The 27,508-nt window shown below is 42.0% G+C and overlaps 1 protein-coding gene across 7 annotated transcripts in view; it reads left to right on the top strand.

Moving 5' to 3' along the window:
- LOC122542284 (myocardin-related transcription factor A-like) overlaps window positions 1-27,508 on the top strand; it is a 194,307-nt gene that overhangs the window by 78,482 nt on the left and 88,317 nt on the right. The window contains exon 1 of one of the 7 annotated variants that reach the window (XM_043679875.2): window positions 12,065-12,414. The exons of 5 other annotated variants lie outside the window; for them this stretch is intronic. In XM_043679875.2, coding sequence (XP_043535810.2) covers window positions 12,264-12,414 — 151 coding nt within the window. In that variant the 5' untranslated portion in view covers window positions 12,065-12,263. Of the gene's footprint in view, window positions 1-12,064; window positions 12,415-12,547; window positions 12,567-27,508 lie in introns of those variants that run through there. One more of the 7 variants, XM_087978347.1, reaches the window with a different exon arrangement.

The following is a 27,508-nucleotide window of genomic DNA, read 5'->3' as shown; positions in this document are numbered from 1 at the left end:
TCCACAACTATTTGGGTTAGAGAATTTGAAAGATGCACTGCCCTCTGAGTGAAGAATATCATCATCTCAGTCCTAACTTGGTTGTCCCTTTATCCTGAAACTGCCTCCTGGTTCTAGATCCACTTAGAGTCATACAGCACAGAAACAGATCATTCGGTCCAACCCCCAGTCCATGCCAACCATAATCCCAAACTAAACTAGTCCTGTCTGCCTGCTCCTGGCCCAATGTCACCAAACCTTTCCTATTCATGTACTTACCCAAATGTGTTTTAAAGGTTTTAATTGTAACCACACCCACTGCTTCTTCTGGAAGTTCATTCCATGCACAAACCTCCTTTTGTTCAAACAAAAATTTGTCCCTCGTCTTTCTGACAATCTCTCTCTTCTCACCTTAAAAATATGCCTCCTAGTCATGAAATCCCCATCTATTGAAAAGACAACTGCCATTAACTTTATCTCTACCCCGCCATTATTTAATAAACTTCTAATAAGGGCACCTCTCAACCTTCTACGCTCCAGTGAAAAAGTCCCAGCGTATCCAGACTTTCTTTATAACTTAGATCTTCTGTACCTGGCCACAATCGGGTAAATCACTTCTGAACCACCTCCAGCTTAATAATATCCTTCCTGTAACTGGCTGACCAGAGCTGGACACAGTATTTCAGAAGAGGCCTTTCCAATGTCCTGTACAGCCTCAACATGATGTTTTAACTCCTATACTGAAAGGTCTGAGCAGTGAAGGCAAGTGTGTCAAATGCCTTTCTAACCACCCTGTGACTTAAACTTCAAAGCATTGTGTGTTTGAACCCATAGGACCCTCTGTTCGACAACACTATCCAAGTCCCTATCATTAATTGTATAAGCCCTATCCTTGTTTGTTGTATCAAAATGCAATATCTCGTATTTATTCAGATTGAACTCCATCTGCCATTTTTGAGCCCATTGACCCATTTAACCAAGATCCCTATGTAATCTTAGAACACCTTCTTCACTGTCGACGATGCACCAACTTTGGCGTCATTTGAAAACTTACTAACCATACGTTCTGTATTCATATCCAAAACATTTATATAAATGACCGACAAAAGCAGACACAGAACTGATCCCTGTGGGACACCGCTGGTGACAGGCCTCCAGTCTGAAAAGCAACCCTTCACCACAACTGTGCCCTGCTGTTAAACCAATGATGTAACCAATTGGCAAGCTCACCCTGAATCCCATGTGACCTAACTTTACTAATTAGTCCAGTATGCGGAACCTTGTCAAAGGCTTTACTAAAGTTCAAGTACACATAACATCTACTGCTCTGCCCTCATCAATCCTTTCGGTAACTTCCTCAAAAAGCCTCAATCAAGTTTAAGACAAGATTTTCCTTACAAATCAATTTTTGCCCCTCTAAATGTCCATAAATCCTATCTTTTAAAATCACTTTTAACAATTCACCCATAACTGAAGGCTGACTCTCAGGACGATAGTTCCCCGGTTTGTCCTTACAATATTTGTTAAACAAAGGTACATTATTAGCTACTCTCTCGCCTTGAAGCACCTCAGCCGTAGTTATAGATGATGCAAATGCTTCTGCAAAGAGTCTCGCAATTTCCTCCCTTAATTCGCACAATGATCTGGGGTACATTAGATCAGGTCCCAGAGATTTATCCACCTTTATGTTCTTTAATACTTCCTGAACATTTAATTTTGTAATGTGAACTGTTTTCAAAACATCAGAATTTATTTCTCTGCATTCTCTCGCCTTCATTTCTTTCTCCACAGTAGAAACTGACATGAAATAGTCACTTAGTATTTCTCCCATCTTTGGGATTTAACACAAAGACGACAACTTTGATCTTTTCGGGGCCCTACCCCCTCTTATCCTCTTGCTCTTAATGTACTTGGAAAATCTCTTTGGATTATCCTTTACCTTATCTGCCAATGCTATCTCATATCCCCTCATTGTCTTCCTGGTTTCTCTCAAGAATGCCTGTACATTCTTTATGTTGATTAGGAGATTAAATTGAACCAAGTCGTTTATATCTAAAATAAACTTCTCGCTTATTCTTGACTGTAACCTCAATATTTTATTCATCCATTACTCCTTAATCTTGTCGGCCTTACCCTTCACTCTAAAACGAACATCATGTCTCTGAACCCTTGTCATTGCATCTTTGAAAGCCTCCCGCTTGTCTCACGCCGTTTTACCTGTGAACAATCTACTTCAATCAACTTTTGAAAGTTCTTATCTCATACCATTAAAATTTGCTTGACTCCAATTAAAAATTTTAACTTTGGAAAACTTATCCTTTCCCATAACCATTTTGAACTACTTGTCAGCACATCCAACTTGTCTAGGCCTTTAAGAACGTTCTAAGTTTTGATGACATCATCACTCCTAAATGCTGGGGGATACAGGCCCAGTCTCCTCACTCTGCACAGAACAGTCCTGTTATCCTGCAAATTGAGGAGGGTGTTCAGCCTCTGGCATCCCTGCTGTATCTCTGAAACAGGAACCGAAATGATCCTACTTTCCTGTCATCACAAATCCAGGTCCTTGTTGGGAAACATAGTATATCATTACCCTAGGAGAAATGCAATTATAAATTCAGGTTAATGTTTCCTGTGGTTGTTTAACTCTGCATTTGAGTGGGGCACATCTTCTATTGCTTCCTGTAATCCAGCTGAATAAATAAGTTTTGTTCTCAATACCATTGTAGTCATGATTGAGAACTAAGTTGGTGCTTGAAGACAAACCTTCAACTCGAGCAAAGTCCAAAGCTCAGTTCATTAACCATGCTGTCTTGTCTAAATTGATTTGACAGACCGATGTTATTCAAAAGAGCTGTAGTAAGAGTTATTATATATCACAAAATTTAAATTGATATTACATTCTTTTCAAATTCCTGTATGCAGTTTCTAGTGTGGGTCGCCTGATTTCCTTTTGATTAACAGGAGAATTGTACTCTGTACTGCCCCATGTGCATTTCATCTGTGGTTTGCATTTTACTCTTATCAGGAATGCCCTTTTATAGTTTTTTTTGAGCTCATTTCAGGGATTAGAAACAACCGAAGTGCGTGCTGGAAATCTAACAGACAGCATGTTCTAGACTTAAACCACAGGTACGTTTAGGTTGGCAGACCATCCAGGTTAGTGTCTAGGGTGGAGCTCACATCAGAGCTGCTCAACTCATTGAGCGCACTGACTATTTTTTGGATACAGTCAGAGCGTCTGAGTTGCTGCTGCTGTGTCAGTTTTTGAATTCTTTTTGAAAAATGTGCTATCCTGAATTGCAGATTTGCTCTGTTTATCTTCCTTGATTCCCCAGCTCTGGAAGCAGTGTGCTTTGACAGCCTCAAACCAATGCTGTCATTTTTGAGATATGGAGCTTGGAAGATACATCAGCAAGAATTCCTCACAAGAAAGGTTGTACTTCACCCATTGATTAAAAAATCTTTCAAGAAACCCTCCTGTGACACCCAATCATAGAATCCCTGCAGTGTGAAAACAGGCCATTTGGTCTGTTGAGTCCACACTGAACCTATGAAGAATATCCTGCCCAGACCCATCCCTATGCCTATCCCTGTAGCTCTGCATTTCCCATGGCTAATCAACCTGGCACATCCCTGGACATTATGGGTAATTTACTATTGCCAGTCCACTGAACTCGCACATCTTTGGAACCAGTTCTTAAATAATAATGTTTTTTATCTGCACCAACCTATCCAGATTTTCCTCGTATGAAGAACCATTTCGATATTAGTCCTAAATATTTTATTCGCTTGGCCCTGTCTCCTCTTTTTCTCTGGACTTGGTGGAGGAGGTGGATGAAGTTGTGAAGTACTTAGTCAGTTTCTTTTGTTTCATTTGCAGCATCACCTGCCATGTATTTACAAAATGGCCTGCAGGTACAGAAACTGAATAGCAAGGGAGTGGCTTGCCTCTGAAACAAAAACAAATAGCAGAGAAACTCTGGCAGTATCTATTGAGAGAGAAAGCAGAGTTAACCTTGTGGGTTCAGTGACTCTTCAGAACTGATTGTAGCTAGGAAAAGGTTGGTGTGTTTGCTGAAGGTGAGTTTGGGGGAGGGTGAATGAAAAAATGATAGATGGAGCCCAGAGCGAGAGAGAACAGTAATTGGGCAGACAAAAAGTTGGGTAGTCGTCAGACCAGGAGAATGAATGGCTGCTGATTGTGGGCCATTGGAGCTGACAATAAATTGATTGTGGTAGCAGCACATGTGATGACAAGGCCTGGTGTGAGAGGGGTTGGGGTAAGGACAGGGAGGAAGATGCTCAGGCCCTGAAATTACTTGACTGAAGGTCATAGGCGTACCAAGCAGGGAAAAATAAGTGAAATACTGTTCTTCCAGTTTGTGCTGAGCTTTTCTGGAGCACTGCAGCTAGCCTGAGAGACCCAAAATGTATGTTTGGCTGACTCTCCACATTTCCAGCATCTGTTCTTCATATTTTTTGTTTAGTGGCTAGTCTGGTGGTAATAGATGTTTTGTTGGCTGATGTGGACATTTTGGGTACTTTCCTCTTGAATGTGTATGAGGAAGGTGTGGTTCTCACTTCACTAGCTTTTGGAAGGCAGGCCCTTTGTTGAAAGGTGACATCAAACTTTAAAGCTCTGCATTTGAAAATGGGAACATGTGTTTTGAGAAGACTCTTGCATTTTAATTCATTCCTACCCACAGTGCTGTTTCTCGCCTGTGTAGCTGTGTGTGACAGAGGGTAGGTCAGCTGTCGTTTAGGATGTATGCATTTGTTAGTGTTTTATTTCTGCAAAGCAAGAGTAGTCTTTTGAGTATGACTCAACCCACTAAATGCAGTGTTGGACTAAAGTAATGCTCCATCTAGTGGCACTACGCAGAAATGGCTGTGTTTGGTTATTGCCATTGCTTGCAATGGAAGCCATGAGTCAGCAGTGTTAAAGAATCAGTTTTCACAGCATGGAAAGAGACACATCAGCCCATTGTGTCTGCGCTATTACCAAACATCTATTCAAATTCCATTTTCCAGCACTTGGTCCAGTAGATTCTATGCTATGGCATTTAAAGTGTTCCTCTGAATACATTTTTACAGGTCTTGAAGTTTCCTGCCTCTATTATCTACCTTAGGCAGAGTTCCAGATGCCCATAACCCCAAGTGAAAATTGTTTTCCACGCATCCCCTGACTATAAGTGGCTCAGTGGTTAGCACTGTTGCCTCACAGCACCAGAGTCCCCGGTTGGATTCCAGCCTCAGGTGACTGTGTGAAGTTTGCACATTCTCCCAGTGTCTGCATGGGTTTCCTCCTGGTGCTCCAGTTTCCTCCCACAGTCCAAAGATGTGCAGGTCAGGTGAATTGGCCATTCTAAATTGCCCATAGTGTTAGGTGCATTAGCTCGAGGGAAATGGGTCTGGGTGGGTGTGGACTGGTTGGGCCTGTTTCCACACTGTAGGGAATCTAATCGAATCTAATCTATACAAGTTTAAATTTCGCTTAAACTGTCCACATCCCTCAAACCTTGTATTTTTCAATCAGGTTTCCCTAAGCTTTCTCTGCTCCAAGGAAAACACTCCAAACTATTTGATCTCTCTTCATAGCTGATTTGCTCTGGCCTTGGTTATATCCTGGTGAATCTTAGTGCACATTTTCTATTGCAGTGACAGCCTTTCTCTGGAGTGGAGGCAAGAACTGCACTCAGTCCTCCAACTGTGGCCTCATGTTTTATAGAGCTCCATCGTGACGAATGGAAAAAAGCACAGTTAATGTTTCGGGTCAGTGACCCTTATAAAAACAAACATCCCATATGCCGCTTTAACCACCTGTATTGGCCACAGATGCTCTGATTTTGACCATTCTGTGTCTTAATCTTCCTGTGGAGGGTGTATGTGTATGTATATATAAAAAATATGCACATATAGAACAAAATTTGCTGGGGAAATCTGTTATGGAGTTCACAGCAGGTATAATGGGAATTCAGAATCAAAGAAATCATTGAGAATTAATTTGATCTTTTCGGCTGTGTCAATTTCAAGCCTTTTTTTAATATTTGGGAATAGATCATTGGGAAAAGACCCTCAATCAATAATGGAAAAAGCACAAAGGATATTTTTTTTAAAAAAAGTAAGCTGGGACTTTTTTTGAGTGGAGGTAGGAGATTGAGAGGCCTGATTGAAGTTTATAAAATAATGAGAGGTACAGATAGAGTTAGTGTTAATTGTCTTTTCCCTAGGATGGGGGATTTCAAGACTAGGGGGTGCATTTTTAAGATGAGAAGAGAAAGGCTTAAAAAAGACTTGATGGGCAAATGTTTTACCCAGAGGGTGGTTCGTGTGTGGAATGAACTTCCTGAGGAAGTGGTGAGTGCAGATCCAATTGCAATGTTTAAAAGACATTTAGGTCGAGCTATGAATAGGAAAGGTTTGGAGGGATACGGGCTAGGAGCAGGCAAGTGGGACTAGGTGAGTTGGGGATTGTTTGGCGTGGACTAGTAGAACTGAAGGGTTTGTTTCTGTGCTGTATTATTCTATAACAAGATTTTTCCATGACTTGCACTATTTGTGAAGTTTTGGTTAGGACCCATGGGTTTGAAGGAGAATGCTTCAGTTTATTCCAAATTATTTCAGAAATGTATTTCAAATATAGTACAGAAAGTAGTCACCTAGGAGGCATTTTCCCTTTTTTTAAGGTAGCTCTGTTCATTATTATAGCTAACAGCAGGAGAAATCCAGTTTAATATAAATGCATTATTTTATATTGCAACTTCAGAAAATAAGGGCTCTGGATCTAGCAATCTGATGATTAATGTGTTTTTAGTTGTATATGTGAAATACTGATGGAATGATATTATGTTGCCCACCTTAATTTGAAGATATAACTGTAGTTTAGTTATGAACACAGTTTGGATCAAAGCCAGCATTCAGGATATAATCTTGGGAAGCTAGTATTCTTAAGTGGCAAGAAATACCCTTGTGGTGGTGAAGAGAAAAACAATAGGGTCCTGATGCAAAGCCACGTGTTTAGGCCAAAAGATGATCCAGAGGCAGACGATTTAGAAACTGTTATAGATCAAGGCATATGAATCAGTGCAGCGTATGAGGTTAACTCATTTTTTAGCCTTTTTTTTTGTCTGCTGGCCATAGCGATTAACCATTGTGTGGGAGTTGGGATGTCATTTTGTGGCTGTGCGGGACACTGGTTAGACCACTTTTGGATTACTGCATTCAATTCTGGTCTCCCTGCTCTGATCGGAAAAATGTTGCTGAACTTGAAAGGGTTCAGAAAAGTTTTACAAGGATGTTGCTGGGGTTGGAGGGTTTGAGCTATAGGGAGAGGCTGAATAGATTGGGGTATTTTCCCTGGACTGTCAAAGGCCCATGGGTGACCGTACAGTGGTTTATAAAATTGATGGCCATGGATAGGGTGAATATCCAAAGTCTTTTCCCTAGGGTAGGGGAGTCTAAAACTAGAGGGCATAGATTTAAGGTAAGAGGGGAAAGATTTTAAAAAGACCTAAGGGGCAACTTGTTCCATGCAGGGGGTGGTGTATATATGGAATGAGCTGCCAGAGAAGTGATGGAGGCTGGTACAATTACAACATTTAAAAGGCATCAGGATGGGTATGTGAATAGGAAGGGTTTAGAGGAATATAGGCCAAGTGCTGGCAAATGGGACTGGATCAATTTAGCATATCTGGTTGGCATTGAGTTGGACTGAAGGGTCTGTTTCCATGCTGTACAGCTCTATGATTCTATGATCAACCTCTTTCTAGATCACAACATGGTGTACACTCAATTTTTCACCCCATAAATAGATGATTTATTTAACACTTCCTCATAACTGGGTGCAAGTCATGAAACAAGTATGGGCTGTGTTGCAAAGGTGCACAGGAACCTGAAGCAGACCGACCCTGTGTACTGAATGATATTGATGGTAAACACCAATCAACTCTCTGTTCAAACGTGTATTTGCAGCAGACATGTTGCAGTAGTTATCTGATCAAATTTAATCTATTATTATGACAGTGAATGCATAGATATTTTATACTGAATAAAAGAATAACATTGTGACCTCATAAGTTATTCTTTGGACAGTTTGGGATGGGCCATAAATATTGGCCTTGCTGGAGACATCTGCATTCCTTGAAAGAATTAAATAACTATTTTTGTCTTTAAATTAAAGAAGCTTATTAAACTAATTCATTGGACATAGTACAACATTGTCCATCAGAAACTCTGTTCCCTCTAATTTTCCTGCTACTGCATGGGTCTCCAAGGTCAGTGTGTGGGCATGGCTGCACAGCTTAGAGGAAGCATTGATCAGAAAAATGCATGGAAGTAAAGCATACCTTCGTTTGAATTTAAAATCTTAAAACATTTAAGCGCTAAGTGTACCTGTGATTGCACCAAATAGACTGATCCCACCAGCATCATTCTCTAACTGTCTCGGTGGCCTTGCAACAGTTGTTTTTGGTCAGCAAGTCCTAAATGGCCACTGGGTTTAATGGGGCTGTGGATATGTCAATTAACTGGGTTTTCTGGGCCATTTTGGCAGTGTCCAGTCCATTGCAAGGTTTTGCAGAGTTTTAAAAAATATTTTGGGAGCTGACATCAGGAAGAAGACGAGCATTTCTTAGTTCCTGTTAAATCTGGAAGATGTAGTGGAGACTTTGCTAATGGAATTTCTGTAATATTCTAGTGTGTTCCTGACATGCCATTCAGGTCTTTCTTCAGTACATGGATATGCTGATGACAGTTACTCTGTGCGCTAGGTCTTCTGTTGACTTATAGAGGTCTTTGTTAAGCAGTCATCACTTTGGTTTGCAGACGGCTGTGCTGAAACAGCTGATTGAATGTTCCCTGCCAGGGCTTAACACTCAGAAGGCCAGCGTTCACAAACAAAAGTCTTCAAAGATGCTCTGAAACTTTCCTTGAAGTACTACCAATTGTTTGATATGGTGACAGCTTACCCATCAAATTGCATCATACTTTGAGTCACAAGCTCTTAATGTTGAGGCAGCAGAGGAATAAGGCAAAGGAAGCAAATCCTACAGTCCAGTTCCAATCATATCTTTCCCTTTGTCTCCAAAAATTGGCAGGTCCCGAACTGGGCTGTTCAATTACTCTTTTGTGCCAGGGTCCACGGCTAGTTCTTGTCAGTAACTGACTGTATCAGAGCTACAAGTCTGTCTATATTTTTCATCCTTACCTTCTAACATAGAAACCTTCTAACATTTGCTTCTACTGCCTCTCAATGACATTGATGAGATCAGGAACTGGATTGGCAGAAAATCACCTCGAGTCATAGAGATGTACAGCATGGAAACAGACCCTTCGATCCAACCCGTCAATGCCGACCAGATATCCCAACCCAATCTAGTCCCACTTGCCAGTACCTGGCCCATATCCCTCCAAACCCTTCCTATTCATATACCCACCCAAATGCCTTTTAAATGTTGCAATTGTACCAGCCTCCACCACTTCCTCTGGCAGTTCATTCCATACACGTACCACCCTCTGCATGAAAAAGTTGCCCCTTCGGTCTCTTTTATATCTTTCCCCTCTCACCCTAAACCTATGCCCTCTAGTTCTGGACTCCCTGACCCCAGGGGAAAGACTTTGTCTATTTATCCTATCCATGCCCCTCATAATTTTGTAAACCTCTCTAAGGTCACTCCTCAGCCTCTGATGCTCCAGGGAAAGCAGCCCCAGCCTATTCAGCCTCTCCCTATAGCTCAAATCCTCCAACCCTGGCAACATCCTTGTAAATCGTTTCTGAACCCTTTCAAGTTTCACAACATCTTTCCGATAGGAAGGAGACCAGAATTGCACACAGTATTCCAGCAGTGGCCTAACCAATGTCCTGTACAGCCGCAACATGACCTCCCAACTCCTGTACTCAATACTCTGACCGATAAAGGAAAGCATACCAAACGCCTCTTTCACTATCCTATCTACCTGCAACTCCACTTTCAAGGAGCTATGAACCTCCATTCTAAGGTCTCTTTGTTCAGCAACACTCCCTAGGACCTTACCATTAAGTGTATAAGTCCTGTTAAGATTTGCTTTCCCAAAATGCAGCACCTTGCATTTATCTGAATTAAACACCATCTGCCACTTCTCAGCCCATTGGCCCATCTTCTGTGCCCTTCAGTTAAATTTATCATCCTGTTGCATGATGGAACTTAACAGTGTGGGAAATTGTTTCGACACCAGGTCAGGTTTGAGAAGCAGTGGACATTCTCTTTGGATCAAAGCAAGATACTGGGAGCTCTAATGGGGATGTGCAAGATTATGGCAAGTTTGATAAGGTAGACAAAACCATTTCCATCAGCTGATGGTGTGAGGACTAGGGGGACACATGGTTTGGGAAAGATGAATATGAGAAGGATCTTTGTTACACTGCAAATGGCAATGATCTTGTACTTGCTATGAGGGTGTTGGAAGCAGAGATGATCGTCTTAAAATATTTTAAAAGATAAACTTGTAGAACCGTGGGAATACACCAGGTGATATAGCACCCCTGCAGTATTGTGTTCGGTTTTGGCTCCTTATCTGAGGATTGGCTATGGAGGAATTACACCAAAGCTTTACAAGACTGATTTCTGAGACGACAGGACTGACCTATAAAGAGAAATTGGATCGGTTAGCACTATAGTCACTAAAGTTTAGAAGAATGAGGAGGTATCTCTCAGAAATCTACAATTCTAACCGGACTGAACAGGGTAAATGCACAGCTGTGTTCTCAATATTCAGGGAATCCAGAATCGGAAGCTACAGTCTAAGACTGTACTTGAGACATGTCAATCAGAGGGATACGGATGGCACAGTTCATGTTTGTCCCCTTCTTTCGGACCTTTCGACTTGTAATACATCATGATTCAATTGGAAATAATAAACGTTGATTTAAGAATAGGACATCAAGTTGAAGCTTTTCATTTTGCACTTAGAATCCCTAATGTGCAGAAGCGGGCCATTCAGCCCATCAAGTCCACATTGCCCTTCTGAAGAGCATCCCACCTAGATCCACCTCCCTATCCTGTCTGTTTAACCCTGCATTTCTCATGGCTGATCCCCCTAGTCTGCACATTCCTGGATACTACAGGGCAACTTAGCATGGCCAGTCCACCTGATCTGTTCATCTTTGCACTGTGGGAGGAAACTGGAGCACCTGGAGGAAACCTGCACAGACACTGGGAGAAGGTGCAAACTCCACACAGACAGTCACCCGAGGGGGAATCGAACCCAGGTCCCTGGTGCTGTAAGGCAGCAGTGCTATCCCCTTCTTGGACCTAGTCCCGCACTTACCTGGGCACAGACACAAGAAAGCCAAACTTGGAAAGGGAGGAATAGTAAACTGTCCCTACGGCATGCCAACCATGATTGGCTAACCAATAAAACACAGAGTTGGGCTAAGTTGAGGTAATTTCTTGGTGGAAATCTTTATGTAGAGAAGTGCTAGGGCCCCAATTACTTACAATATGTATCAGTGACTTGGATGAGGAAGGTGAATGCATTATCCCCAAGTTTTGTGGGTGACACAACTGCTGAGAAGACAAGAAATAAGGATAGCAGAGAATCTGCTTTGTAATAGGGAAAAAAAAGTTGGCAGCTGGAGTATAACGTGGCAAACATTGAAGCTGAAGTGTGTGTGCCTTTGATCAAATGAAATTTTGAAAATTAAAACCTATTTTAGTTACTGGATTTAATCTCTTACCCTCGCATGGATTGTGCCTCTCTTGCAGCAGTCTGACACTTTGCCGTATGACAAGTTGCTTGCATGTACAAGTTATATTGACAGCTCTCTAAATCTGTTATTGACACATGGACTCAACAGCTGTGGTGTTACTCAAAGAAATAAATAAAAGATGGTGATGGTTGGCGTGATATTAAAAACCTGAAAAAAAAATCCCAAGAGGCAACATGTGCTGGTTGGAGCCAAGAGGGCAGCTGCGTGTGTACTATTTTGGTTGCAATAAGTCACTTGTTGCCATGTGTTGTCAGTTCTGTATGTGCAGACGGTGGCAAATGCTACCCTTGTCACATGAAGGGCCGCTGCTTCTGGGTGAGATCACCATGTCAACGGGAGCTCTTTTGGATCTGGTTCTGACTATTGAATTATAAGCAAAGGGAGGTCCTTATTCTTTTCTTTTGAACTAAGCGAAGGGTGCAGAGCGAGTAGAGTCACGCAGGTCGAATGTCAGAAGTTGGATGCGATAACTATTCTTGTTGCACTGCTGTAGCTCAACACTGCAGGCCATTGATTGCGTCTAGAAAAGCTTTCAATGTACTTGCTTCAAAAGCAGTCTTCTACCATGCTGGACAAGACCAGGAAGATCAAGTCCGTCTTGTCCGAGATTCTGTCTGTCAGCGGTCACAACACGTGGAAAGGGCATTGCTGCACTGACGGCACTCGTTACAGGGGATTAAAAGAAGGTTAGCTTTCTCCTGCTTTTGGTGGAAATGACTACAAGTGAACAGTGTTGCGTATTGTGCACCTTCACCTGCTGCATATCTGTCCAATTCTGGGGACTGCTGACAGGCCGACATGGCTTCTGATGCAGAATCTATTTTAAATCTACAGTCAGGTGAAGTTTTTTTTCTGCTCATTTGAAAAAAAAAGCTCCTTGTGATTTGAAGGCTGATTTGCGCTTGAAAAAATAAATCCTGGATCTGGGAATATTAAGAAAAATTTAATTCTTACAGAGCATTTCAGTGCATTTACCAGTGACACAATTAATATTGTGCATGCAAGTACAAAGCATTGGGTGTAGTTTAGGTGGGTGGGGTGGCGCATGTAACTGAGTGACACTGTTAAGTCTTGTCAAATTGCTGCAAAGCCATCTTAAAGCCCTGCTGTCCTTTGGTCAGGCGTGTCTTGGTGCTCGGTACAAATCTGGCATTCAAGTGTGGAGAAACCATCAGGTTACAGATGAACTTGCCAAAGGATTGAAAGAAATGGCTAAATGTGTGCAGAAGGGGGCAAAAAAAAAGGGGATATCTCATCAGTATTCAGAACGGGAAAAAGGCAAGCTAGATGAACCTGAAGGAGCAGTGCTCCAAAAGCTTGTGATTTTAAATAAACCTGTTGGACTACAGCCTGGTGAGGTGAGACTTATGACTTTATTTGGTTGGGTGGAGTGTGTCATATCTGAACATAACCCAAGCTTTTGAGAATCAACCCTTCCAGAAATCCTCGAGTGACCAGCTACTTTTTGAGTCCCTTGACACGACCCCTAACTGACAACTAGATTAATGCTAGTGATGTTGGGAGGGGACCTTTAAGTAGGATTTAATTAGGGCTGTTTAAGGGCTTCAATCAGTGTTGGCGTGTGGGAGCTGTCCCAAGGACTTCCTGCCATTGGCTGAATTGATACAGGGCCGAGTCCCCATCCTCATGCCTCCTCCCTGAATCAGTGTCCCCAGCCCTCCAGCACCAGGAATGGCATTAAATTCCACCCAAGGGAACTATTAGAACCTGTTAAAAGCTTTTAACAACGGAATATTTAATTTACTAGGAAACTACTACCTGGTTTTGAATGATTAAAAAATCATTTTCAGTTATTTAAAGTAGCTAAACACTTGATTAAAAATGCTGATTTTTGTTTATAAACTGATTCTCAGCTGCATTAATAAACCAGGTTATCACTCTTAAACACACCAAGGAATATTTTCAGTGTAAATTTAGAGCATTCTAAAACAGCTGGTTAGTGGAACGATTTCCCATTTGCAATGCAATCAATTTGAATGGAAGCATAAACAAAGGATATTGTTTGAAAACCAGGATAATTCAGACCCAGATGCTGAATTATACCTAATTTTACAGCAATGACATGGTCTGTCAAAGCTATTTCACAGTTGCTGGTTTTATCTCCTGTAGTTTGTACCTGCAGGACATTAGCGACAAAGCCAACTTCATGCTTTAAGCACGGATATGAGGAGTACTTTTGCTTTTCTCTAACGGTTGAGTCTGTGGAACCCTCTTTGTCAGAGCAGTGGAAACAAAGGTGATTGAAATGTTTATTGTGGGGATGGGGAGTCAGAGGATGTCAGGGACTAGCAGGGAAATGAACTTACTGTTGCAGTTGGAACAGTCAGAGTCTTTTCAAATGACTGAGCAGGTTCTAAATGCTGAGTGACCTTTGCCTGTTTGGCATGTTCTAGGCATAAGACTGACCATTCAATTGTGGGAAAGATGCACATGGGCTGCTCAAAAAATGATTTGAATAATTGTATTATTCTCTTCACTGTACAATGAGAACAGAGAGGGGATCCTTTTGCTTAAGTTCCACAACACACAGTGCTGTTCCAGTCAGTGTTTCGACCCAACATTTTAAGATCATAAATAGATGCAGTGGTTGGCTATTTCACTCTTCAAGATTCTTCATTCCATAAGATCATGGGAATAAGGAAAAACTCTTGGCTGGTTGGAGTCATATCAGGCACAGAGGAAGATGGTTGTAGTTGTTGGAAGTCAGTCATCTCATTTATCTGGGGCATCTCTGCAAAAGTTCCTCATGTTTGGGCCTAGGATACTACCCTCTTAAGCTTCTTGACCAATGATCTCCCCTCCACCATAAGGCCAGAAGTGGGATGTTTGCTGATTACACCATGTTCACCATTTGCAACTCCTCCGATAATGAAGTAGTCTGTTTCCAAACGTAGCAAGATCTAGATGGTATTTAGGCATGGGCTGAAAAATGGCAAGTAACGTTCATGCCAAATAAATGCCATCTCTAAGAGCCAATGAAGTCATCCTTTGACATTCAATGGTGTTGCCATCATTAAATCCACACTATCCAAGTTCTAAAAGTTGCCATTGACCAGAACCTCAATTGGATGGAAGCATGAATAGAAAGGATATGGATATGTGCCAAGTGCTGGTAAATGGGGCTAGATTAATTTAGAATACCTGGTCAGCATGGACAAGTTGGGACAAAGGGTCTGTGTCTGCTGTACATCCCTCTGACTCAACTGGATGCCTCACATAAATACAATGGCTACAAGAGCAGGTCAGAGACTTGGAATACTGCAGTGAGTGACTCACCACCTGACTATCCAAATCCTATTTACTATATACAAAGCACCAGCGAGGAATGTCTTGAATATATACCACTTACCTGGATGGGTGCACCTCAAACAACACTCTGGAAACTTGACATCATCCAGGACAAGGCAGCTCATTTAGATTAGATTCCCTACAGTGTAGAAACAGGCCCTTCGGCCCAACAAGTCCACATTGACCCTCTGAAGAGTGACCCACCCAGACCCATTTCCTTCTGACTAATGCACCTAACACTATGGACAATCTGGCATAGCCAATTCACCTGACCTGCACATCTTTGGATTGTGGGAGGAAACTGGAGCACCCAGAGGAAACCCACGCAGACACTGGGAGAATGTGTAAACTCCACACAGTCAGTCGTTTGGGTTCCTGGTGCTGTGAGACAGCAGTGCTAACCACTGAGCCACTGTACCGTTCATGCAGCATCCACAAGAATCCACTCCCTCCATCACAAACACACTCAGTTGCAGCAGTGTGTTCTATCTAGAAGCTACACTGCACAAATTCACCATCTTGTAGTTATCAATGGGTTTATGAGCTGCACTCCGTCATCCTCTGCAGCATGTTTGTGATGATATGCATCCAGGCTGGAATGGGGGCTCAGTGGTTAGACAGCACACGCCACTACCATTTAGAAACACAAGGACAGCAGATACAGGGGGAACGCCTTGCAAGTTCCCCTCCAAGCCACTCACCATCACAACTTGGAAATATCATTATTCCTTCAGTGTTGCTGGATCAAAATCTTCGAATTCATTCCCCAAGGCGATTGAGAGTCTACCGATAGTACATGAACTGCAGAGGTTCAAGAAGGCAGCTCACTAAACATTCTCAAGGGGCAACTAAGGACAGGCAATAAATTCTTGTCCAACGAGTAAAGGCCAAGTTCCAAAAGTAAATTTAGAAATAGTTATGTTTCATTTCCCACCATCCTGCATTCCTCCCATATCCTTAATTTCTTCAGTATCCAAAAATCTAGTCACCTCTTGAATATAATCAATGATTGGTATTTATGGGGTAGACAACTCAAAAGAACAACAGCACTTTGAGTGAAAAAATTCTCCTTGCCTTGGCTGAAATGGCCTGATGGCTTTACTCTGAAACTATTGTTAATTTTATTTTGGTTTCTTAGAACACTGACAATTAGGTGCCTTAAAATAATGACCACCTCCCTTGAAGGTGAACTGTTCATCTTGATAACTTCCTCCTTTAACCTTGGTGGAGGTATCTTTGTAGTTATTAATGGGTTTATGTACAGGCTGAAGCTCCCACGTTTAGCTGCACTCCCTAGTCTTCCGCAGCATGAAAGGCATCCAAGGGTGAAATGGTGGCTAAGTGGTCAGCACTGCTGCCTCACAGCACCAGAGACCTGAGTTCGATGTCATCCTCGGGTGACTGTCTGTGTGTGGAGTTTGCATGTTCTCCTATGTGGGTTTCCTCCCACAGTCCAAAGATATGCAAGTTAGATGGGTTGGCCATGCTAACTTGCCCATATTATCCAGAGAGGTATAAATTAGGTGGATTAGCCACAGGGAATGTAAGGTTACAGGGGTGGGGGTGAGTCTAGGTGGGATGCTGTTTAGAGTTGGTATGAACTTGTTGGGCTGAATGGCCTGTTTCCAAACTCTGGATTCTATGATCGGTTCCATCTTTGCACAGTAATTGCTTCAGTCAACCGAGAAGACATATTGCCGGTTGTTCTTTGTGACGTGGACAAAACACCCCAAGTTATTGTTGCTTGCTTTCAACGTAAGTTGGTTAAAATTGACATGCAAGACATTGTACTAAATGAAAAGTGGATGTTGTGCTACTTTCTAAGGCTAAATGTTGCATCTGTAATAAAAAATAAACCCTAATGTACTGGCAAAGCCCTATTTAATGGAGCTCTGCCCATCCCTCCCCTTCCTTGAACAATAGTGTTGACATATAGGGTCAGCAAATGCCACCTTGGTGTTGACATACAGCCACTGAGCTCTCTTTATTCCCTCAGCCAAGTGTGAAGGTGGATGATTAGAATTAGTGTGCTACTTGACTGGAGAATATCCTGTCAGGCTAGATAGGTTCTCATGAAGCATTAGATTCACTACAGAATGGAAACAGGCCCTACAAGTCCATACTGACCCTCTGAAGAGTAACCCACCCAGATCCATTTAGCCTAAATTTACCCCTGACTAATGCACCTAATACAATGGGCAATTTAGCATGGCCAATTCACCTGACCAGCACGTCTTTGGATTGTGGGAGGAAATCTGAGCACCCGGAGGAAACCCACGCAGACAATGGGAGAAAGTGCAAACTCCGCACAGTCACCCGAGGCAGGAATTGAACCCAGGTCCCTGGTGCTATAAGGCAGCATTGCTAACCACTAAGCCAACATGCCACCCCTTTTCTGTTGGGGGTCATTGGCTTGAAATTGGAACCAAAGTCTTCCTAGTCAGAGTCCAAATGTCGCGTCCCACTTAACTTAGCACGTAATTTAGGAGATAATAAATTTCTTTTGGTTTGTTACTGGTTGGTATTGTAACGGTAGAAACTGCTCAAAGCTGAGTTTGATTGTTGTCTAAGGTCGGTGGTTGGCAGGGGGTATGCAGAATCTGATCAGCAATAATGGCAGAACAGGCTCACAGGGTGCACTTGTGTTTCTAATGTTCTTGTGCGAATCCAGTGAAAGATTTTATTGACGTGCAGCATTTTTTTCTGTCATGTTAAAAAAAAACTCCAAATAAAAAGGCGGTTAATTAAATGGAGGAAAAACATCAGTTCTTTCCAAATATAGCTTCCTGTTATCTATGCTTCTTACTGGCTAACTGACTTCATCAATACAGTCTATTTATAAAACTCTTAAGTATATAGACTTACCCTCAGCAAGCATGTAATTAGATTTCCAGAGCTATTTTAATTACTGTGGCATCAGCAGAGCTATAACATGAATGAAGTAAATATCAATATAAACACATGGAATCTTACTGCTAAATGCCATTCAGCCCATTATGCCTCTAGTGGCTTTGCAAAGACTTAGGCATTTAGTCCCTGCACCCTCTTTCTATCTAGACCTAAACAGTTCTCCTTCAAGTCTACAGTGAATTCCCTTTATTGAATCAGTTCAGTCTTAGTTTTCATGTATATGCTGCAGTAGAGTCTCATCAGACAAACCTTCATCCCTGAAATCATCTGAGAGGAAAATACTGTAGTTACTGGAAATCTGAAACAAATGCTGGAGCAACTCAGCAGGTCTCGTATCATCTTTGGAGAGAGAAATAGAACTAATGTTTCATGTCAAGTATGACCCTTCACTGATCTGTACAGTTGTAGCAAGACTTTCCCACTCCTGTACTCCCATCTCCTTTGCAATAAACGTCACATTTCATTTGTCTGTCTTAATCATGCTCTGTATTTCCATGTTAACCTACTGTGATTAACCTGGCTGCCTCTTGCACTGCATTCTGAAATTTCTCTCCATTAAAGTAATGATAGCCTTTGGTATTCTTCCTGCTGAAGTGGTCAACCTCCTACCCTCCCACATTTTACTCTGCCAATATATTTTGCCTTCGAGCCCATCATTAGCTCTTTGATTTTGTATCCTCCTCACAAGTTGCTCTCCTTTCTATCTTGCTGTTGCCAGCAAATTTAATAATGTTTCCAATGTTGGTAACCTTTGTGAAAGGTGTTATTCAGCTTGCTAAACTTATTTATTGGTTTTTCTTTCATGTCAAAGCTTGTGTATGTATGTCTTGAGCTGATCTTAATAAATTATGAAGTGTAATCATGCTGTATCTTGCATCTTTTCTGTTTTTCTTGCTCTTTTCTACTGCACTAAAAATATGTATCACTGGCCCCGTGACTTTGCTAAGTTTTAGTATTGTGCCAGATGTAACCGACAGAGACAGAACCCTTCTGGAATTACTTTGGCAATTAGATTTATTTTATTTTAGATCAGCACCTGCCTCTGAAGTTCAACCATTGGACTGTTTGCCTCAGTACATGTCACCAAACGCTATTTAAAAATCTCTTGATTAGAGTTTGCCTGTGGATTAAATCTCTGTCCTTACACTGTCAAACTTCTCTTGCTCCAGCTTTGTGCTCACGTGTTTTCTGTAAAGATTTTATTAACTGATAAGTAGTGTGTACATTTGTAAAACTCGTAACCTTCTACCTGGTCAGTAAAAGTTTTTGTGCTTTAATTTTAGACCTGGTCTCTTGTAGTACAAGTTAAGGATGGTCCAAGCGAGTTTGCTTCTGTGAACATATGCTTGTAGGAGTCTATTAACTAGTGGTTGCAGTTGTCCGTAATTTGCAAGGAGCTGTCCTACTTGCTACTGCAGGTAATTTCTCTGCTGCTTAATTGTGCATTGAAGTTTTAATTTGGATTGCACAACTCCCAAGTCTCTCTGGCTGATCCTTGGCTTATCACTGACTCCTTCAGATATTTTTAATCGCCTGGTCAGGCACGTTAAATAACACATCTCTAGGGCAGGTGGGGCTTGAACACAAGACTTTTTCACTCTGGACTGCTCCAACTGTGAAACAACTGCCTCAAGGTCACTCCTTTACTCTGGCAGAATCATAGATTCTCAATAATTGCAGTTGGGATCCTGCTGCTGTAGCAGCAAGTAATTACAGCACTGTAATTACCATGCTCTTCTGCTCCACAACCTGGACTATTCACTAATGGAAAAGCACTTTGGCTATAGTGCTAATAATTGAACTTTATTTGCCCTTTTTCTCCCCAATTATGATTTCTTTCCATTTAGTGATTCTGTTAGCTTTCAGAAAGATGCATTATTGCACTCTGCAGAACCTAGCCCCAAATAAATCAGGGGCTGCAACCTGTTACTTGGGCAGCTGCTGCAGCCAGTCTTGATACAACAGAATCTCCAAAGAAATAGTGACCAGCTGATATGTTTTTACTGGTGGTCAGGGGAAGAATGTTAAACAAAACACTGCAAAAACTCTCAGCTCGAATTTGAACAGTGCCCTGGAATCTTTACAACCCCCTGAAGTGACTTTGGCTCAACATTATTACCAGAAAGGCACTGCTTTCAGTACAACATGACTATCCAGTTTGTGTGTATTTTAGTTGAATGAACTAAAAGCAGCAATCGAGAATGATGAAAGCCAAAATAGTTCCAACAGTTAAAAAGACTTTGTCTGAGGAGCTTATTGGTTATGGTTGGTTACTTTTTTCCCCTCTGACCTCTGTCTGAATCCAATTAAGCTAAAAGATGCTTTCTTTTGTTGGCGTTAAGGATCTTAACAAAAAAAAATTAGATTTGTTGGGGCGAGTGATGGAATTAGGAAGGTTCTCAAATTGCTTTCTGTAGCATGAAAACTGTCCATGTCAGTGCAAATTGGAAATAAACTTGGCCATTCTGCTCACAGGTAGTTGGTGTGAACTGAAAATGAAATGGAAAATCACACTGACTTCATAGCAGATGGATTCCTGAGCTATTGTGTATTTATTTAGGAAGGGGGAGCATCTACCTCTCTTTGACTGTTCTCCATCAGTACATGATGTGGCTGCATGATGTGGGGTGGCACGGTGGCTCAGTGGTTAGTACTGCTGCCTCTCAGCGCCAGGGACCCGGGTTCAATTCCCACCTCAGGCAACTGTCTGTGTGGAGTTTGCACATTCTCCCTGTGTCTGCGTGGGTTTCCTCCGGGTGCTCCGGTTTCCTCCCACAGTCCAAAGATGTGCAGGTCAGGTGAATTGGCCATGCTCAATTGCCTGTATTGTTAGGTGCAGTGGGGAATGGGTCTGGGCGGGTTGCTCTTCAGAGGGTCGGTGTGGACCTTTTGGGCCGAATGGCCTGTTCCCACACTATAGGGAATCTAATCTAATCAAAACAAAGAATCGGTGAATCCACAATTTTCTGATTCCTCTTGTTTACACCATGCAGCGTTCCTGATTTAACTCCATTCAATTTAATTTCAATTCAGTTTTCCTCTTTCAATTTACAATGTCAATTGGGCTTTATTACAATATCCAAGGAATAATATTTTGTTGTTTAACATAATGTGATCTTCAAGATGTGAATTGTTTCTTAAAGAACTTTTACAGAGTACTGTTTTACAAGTGTCTTCTCTTAATCAGAAGATTGTGGGTTTATAAAGGCCATAAAATATAGGAGGAAAATTACACCATCCGGCCCATCAAATCTGCTGAGTCGTTTGGTTATAGATGAAATTTTTTTCTCAACCCCATTCTCCTGGCTTCTCACCATAGTTGCTGTTTTCCTTACTAACCAAGAACCTATGTATCTCTGTCTTCAATACACTCAATTACTTGGCCTCTATACTTGCAGCGGTAATGAATTCCACAGATTAACCATCCTCTGGCTGAAGGAATTTCTCCTCATCTCAGTTCTAAAGGGTCTTCCCTTCACCCTGAGGCTGTGCCCTCAAACCCCGAGTCTCTCCTACTAGAAATGTCTTCTCCACATCTACTTCTCCAGGCCTTTCAATATTCAGTAAATTTCAATCAGGGCCTCCCTGATTCTGGGTTTCAATTTATTCTGGCTTTTTAAAAAACATATTCCTCAGGATACATCTCTCTCTAGATGTGACCTCTCCTTCCTGAGACTTACTGATCAAGCCCCAAAACAAGCTGCCATCACATCATCTGGACTGATACCAGCAAGTTACGTTTTGACAGTGTCCGCTTTCAGATGAGGCTTTGGACTGAACTGCTGTTTGCTTGGTCAGCTGGATGTGAGCGATCTAAAAGATCTTTTTGAACTTCAAACTTTTTGAAGAAGAGCAATGTATTTTTCTGGCCAGCATTTATCTGTCAACCGGCACTACCAAGATAGATTGACTCTTTAGATTTACAGCTTGCAAATCCTTGCTGTGTACAAATTACTGCCAGCTCGATTAATGAAGTGACACTTCAGATGTACTTAATTTGCTGTGAAACTTTGGAGTGAAGAGGAGTTAGGAGACATTCCATGTGGTCTCAATAGATGTTGTAGAAATATAAACTATTCTCTTTGCACTAAATGGGTGATACGGTGGCTCGGAGGTTATCACTGCTGCCTCACAGTGCCAGGGACACAGGTTTGATCCCACCCTTGGGCGACTGTGTGCGTGGAGTTAGCACATTCTCCCCTGGGTGCTGTTTTCCTCCCACAGTCCGAAGATCTGCAGGTTAGTGGATTGGCCATGCTGAATTACCCGAAGTGTCCAGGGACCCGAAGTGTCCAGGGATGTTAGAATTGGAGGATTAGTCATGGGAAATGCAGGGGGGGGGTTACAGGGGAAGGGTAAGGGGAGTGAGTCTGGGTGGGATGCTTTTTGGAAGGTTTGCATGGACTTGGCCAAATGGCCTGCTTCCATACTGTAGGGATTCTGTGATTGCTATGAAATTCCAGTGTCAAAGCTACAGCCAGTAAGTGTTGAAATAAGGATTCTACCAGATACCTTTAGGACGATAATGAGGTGGAATCATCACTATTGATATCTGACTCCATCAATGTATTTCACATAAAATGAAATGGAATGTGCAGCACAGAGACAGACCTTTTGAGTCAGGTTGGTCCACGCCAGTGTTATACACCACACCATTTTTATCCTTGCTTAATGTATTTAACCACCATTTTCCCCCATGCCTTTCTCCAAGTAAATCTGTCCCAACTGCGTATTAGATTAAACCACTTTCATCTAACTATTTGCATGCTATGGAGTCCATCGATATAAGATTGTTGCCAAGGAGTCCAGGGGAGAATTTGAAAGAAACTTTTCATAACCTAAAGAGTGTTAAGAACACAGACCTCCTAAATGGTTGAAGCGGACATTATAAATTCTCTTTAAGAGATAGCTAAAAAATCATAGAGGGGAGAAAGTTACAGCTCGTAGATTTTCAGGAAAAATGGGAAAGGCTCAAGAGCACAATAACTAGTATTAGGCCAAGTGGCCAGTTGATGTATATCCAATAGAATTCACCAATGTGACTAGCAGACAGCTCACTGCTGAGATAATCTGTCTTTAGAATTCTCTAGTCCAGGGAACAGCATGGGCTCAATCATTGAATTTGTTCTAGATTCCAGGCTGAGCTCGATGGAATTTGGATTTGTAAGGGAGCCAAGGGTTGTGGATGAGGGCTGGGGGGGGAGGGGCAAGACTGACAGTGAAGTGAAGGTCATGATCTGATTAGCATACTCTTATTGACTGGCAAGATAAGCTTAAGGGGACAAATGATCACCTATTTCTTATTATGTTTGACTTCTCCATCGCTTTCTGTTCCTTTAAGATATGTTAAGATCTCTTTTGCTAATATCTTTCTCATCTGCTCTGACATCTTATGTAGCTCAATGCCAGTTTTTTCAGATAATCATCTTATGAAGACCTTTTTCTGCATTAAATGTGATATCAAATTGAAAGTTGTTTTCCTTCTAATTTACAAATACATTATTGACCCAACTTCCAAAGAGGGTTTGACAGTGTAGATACTAAGAGGCTGTTGTCCCAGGCTTAAGATTCTGAATCCAAATAGTTGGGCAGAGAGGAGCAAAGAGTGCCATTTTGAACTGAAATGGGAGAAATGTCTTCACTTGGGTTAATGAATTAGCTATTACAATGGACTGTGGTCCTCAGTTACCGAGTGTATTCAAGGCTTGAGTTGATAGTTGATAGATTCGAAGACTGAGGGATTTCTGGCATCAGGTGGGAAAGTGACCTTGAGGTTAAGGATCAGTAGTGATTCTATAGAATGATAGAGCTTGGAGGGCAGACAGAATGGCCCACGTCTGCTCCTATTGTCTGTGTTTTTATCTTTCTTTCTTTTTTTGATTAGATTAGATTCCCTACAGTGTGGAAACAGGCCCAACCAGTCCATACCCATGCTCCGAAGAGTAACCCACCCAGACCCATTTCCCTCTGACCAATGCACCTAATGCTATGAGCAATTTACCATGGCCAATTCACCTGACCTGCACATCTTTGGATTGTGCGAGGAAACCGGGCACTGGGAGAATGTAAACCTCCACACAGACAGTCACCCGAGGCTGGAATCGAACCTGGGACCCTTTCAGCAGGGTTTCAGCCCAGGTCGTCCTCTTACAGCCCGAGTCTGTAGAGACTATTACCTCTTAATTCTAACCTCATTCTTGCAATCTACAAATTTGTAAATACCTCTCATCCAGCACTTCCTGATTTACCTCATTATTCCCCCAACTGATTGATTTGTTTTCAACCTTGTGTGCGTTGGTGTGTTAGTTTAATTTTTTAATGTAATCTAAGTTCTCACTTAACGATTCCTGTTTTGAATCTGGAAGCTATTACTCCAGTTTGGATTTTGATCTTTGTCTGAAGTGGTGTGGACGCGCTAGAGGATTCCGTCATTCAGGACATTCTTTTGCTGTGACTAAGCAATGCTTCATAAGTGGTTTCTCTCATCCTCAATGGCCAGCTGCAGGGGGCAATATTGCAGCTGTCACTCATGTTGCAGGGTTCTTTCACTCCCTGTGCGCAGCCTGTCCGTGTGGCAATTGTCTTGGGGCTTTGGTAGTGCTTCCCGAACTTTTCCCACTGAACCTTTAAGGCTTGGAAGCTGTTCAGCTCTTACTGGAGTAGTGAGGAGACCTGGCAAGGCTGAGGTTAGGGCATGGGGGTGGTGGGGTTTAGCTGAGATGGTGTGCCTGTTGAAACGGGAGCGCAAGTGTTAAAACTCATTTGGAACTTTGCTGTGTCCACTGTTGCTTCAGAGCTCTCAACCTCAACATTTTTTTAGCTTAAGTTCCCGAGTTCCACTCTGGGGAAACTTAGAACTACAGTGTGCAGTATCATAGGTTTTCTATTCTCACGGAAAAGTTGTAATTATGTAATATCTATCATGGTAAAATATTCCAGAGAACTTCTCAGGAATTATGGGAAATTTGACAGTGAGCTCTGAGAGATGGTGTTCGGACAGTGAGCAAAGCCTAGGTTTCAGGTCCATGTTAGAGGGCAGAGAGGTGTTTCAGGAAGAAATTCAAAAGCTTGAGATCTATGCAGCTGACGTAATAGCTGTAATGATGGAACTTAGAGAAATGCAGACAATTGTACTTTATTTTAAAGGTACTTTGTGATTTCTGAATGACTAGCAGGTTTAGGTATGAAATCTAGATGTGAGAAATAACTTGCCCATCAGTAAAGGAAAATGCCTTGGTACTGATTAGTAATTCAGACCATCTCGAGTGGATTTGTTTGTACCACTTGATGTTATTGATGTTCTCCTCTTTGTTGCTTCCCTCCCCATATGCTTGAACTTGCAAAGGGTTGTCATTGAAGTACTGATCTCTGCAAAAGCTCTGCATTGTGTTTTGCTGGTGGTCTTCTATTTCCTACTTTTTCAATATATAACTTCAGTTCCATGAAGACTTAACAACCATCCAGGTTTGTTCAGTATATCATTTCATTTGCATGACACTGTAATCTTTTGTTATAAGTTCTGTGTCTTATGGTCTTATTCTCCACAACCATCTGATGAAGGAGCAGCACTCCGAAAGCTAGTGCTTCCAGATAAACCTGTTGGACTATAACCTGGTGTCGTGTGATTTTTCACTTTGTCCACCCCAGTTCAACACCGGCTACTACACATCAGTTCTGTTTCCTGGTCATTCCCATACAAGACCATTCTTTCACTGTCATTGGGTCATCTCACCACAAAGCACTGTGTGCCGACTCCATTTGGACCGCAACAATTCAAGACGGTGGCTCACCACCGCTGCCATCTTCTTAAGGGCAGTTAGGGAAGCTGCCCTTGTAAGATGATGCTTTTGTGGAGAAATTTTGTTTTTGAGAGGAAAACATCTCGCATGCACCTTAAAACAATAAGATTCTTGATAGTGACAAATGACAGCTAAATCTTAGCATTGTAAAAAGTTTCCATATCTTTTTGCGCAGTTAGAAAATTATGGATATGTTTTTTAAAGTTTGGGCTGACTGTATGTAATTGGCACCCATCTCAGCATTTAGTGAAACTGAGGATATATTAAACAGTACGTTGCCATTGTGCTGGCTTCTGTCCATATCCCTCGCACTGCAATCTCCTGCTTTGGTTCCATTCTTTAGTCAGACAGTTTGTCTGCCATCCTTTCTTGGATGAACTGCAGTTTGCTGAAGTGAACTTCTAATTATTAACTTTGTCAGCTCCTTCTCTCAGGATACTTATCAGCACCATTGATTCCACCTCCTTCACCAGTGCCAAGCCTGAGTTACTCTGCTCACAGTCTCAATGTCCTGTTTCACCGTGAGCTGAATTTCTTCCTGATGCACTACAGCCCACTTCTGTAACCTTGCAACCTATTTAATTGACCCATCTTTTTGTTTACCCCGATGTTTGCTTTATTCTGATTAAAGCTCAAGCATTTTCTACATTCAAGTCACTCTGAAAATGCCTGTTTATTAACATCTGTGATTGCATTCTCTTTTTTATCTTTTATGGGATATAGACAAGGCTGTCAAGGGCAGCATTTATAGCCCATTCCTAATTGCCTGTGAGCAGAGAGGCTTGCTTGGCCATTTCAGAGAGCAGTTAAGAGTGAACTGCATTGCTGTGGGTCTGAAATCTCATGCAAGTTTAATTACCTAAAGGGCACTAATGAATTAAATGAGTTTTCACAAACCTAATTGTCAATGCCAGATTTTATGATTTGAATTTCCATTCCATCAGTTTTTTTGGTTGGATTTGAACCCATGTCCCATGGCTTATTATTTGCCTCAACCCATGGATTGCCAGTCCAATGACATTGTCACTGCCCCACTGTCTCCCCTGTAATTGCTTCGTGGCTGACCCTTGACTTGCTTGTAATGTCAGTGATTAACAACAGAGGGGAGGCAGAAGAGTGTCATCGCCTCACTGTTTAAACAGATGCAGACGACTAAGTGCAGACTGAACTGGGTAACGTGTGCATCTCATCTGGGCAGATCACCAAGTATCGATTCAGAGCAGTTTGGTAATTTGAGGTATCATGGTGCTGACATAGCTGTATTCCATCTTGCCGTCCTCCATCTCTCTTATGCCCTGCAACAGACCCTTATTCCTCTAGGTAGATGCCTTATGAAGGATATCATATAATGTGGAACACTGTTGTGCATCAGCAGGCACGGTCCTAGACAGAAGGTAGATCCAGTTTCAATGGCAAGGAAATGTTGACTAGGGATCTCCCAGCTACTGTAACCTTCATCTGTCATCACAACCGTTGACATCATATGAATATCTTCCACCTGAATCACATTTGAGGACTTGTTTTGGATCTGCTTTGGCTGGATCCTCCCTTTTGACCTTACTGTCATGGGCAATCCTGCCAGCAGTTGAAAACTCCTGACGCATCGCTCTTAGGCTCAAATGTTCCATTGCTCCCTTCAGTAGCAAGGTGGCAATCCGTGGAAAGGACTCCTATACTCAACTGCATAGATACTGTTTCCTGTACCTTCAGTGTGTTACTTGTCAGACTGCTGAATGGGAACCTGTTCAGTTCAAATTTGAGG

The sequence above is a fragment of the Chiloscyllium plagiosum genome, unplaced genomic scaffold (genome assembly GCF_037043375.1).
Source record: "Chiloscyllium plagiosum isolate Xiang-an unplaced genomic scaffold, Cpla_swu_hap1 HiC_scaffold_33, whole genome shotgun sequence".
Taxonomy (NCBI): domain Eukaryota; kingdom Metazoa; phylum Chordata; class Chondrichthyes; order Orectolobiformes; family Hemiscylliidae; genus Chiloscyllium; species Chiloscyllium plagiosum.
The sequence above is the reverse complement of the archived record's forward strand: the minus strand, read 5'-3'. Positions and strand labels throughout refer to the sequence as shown.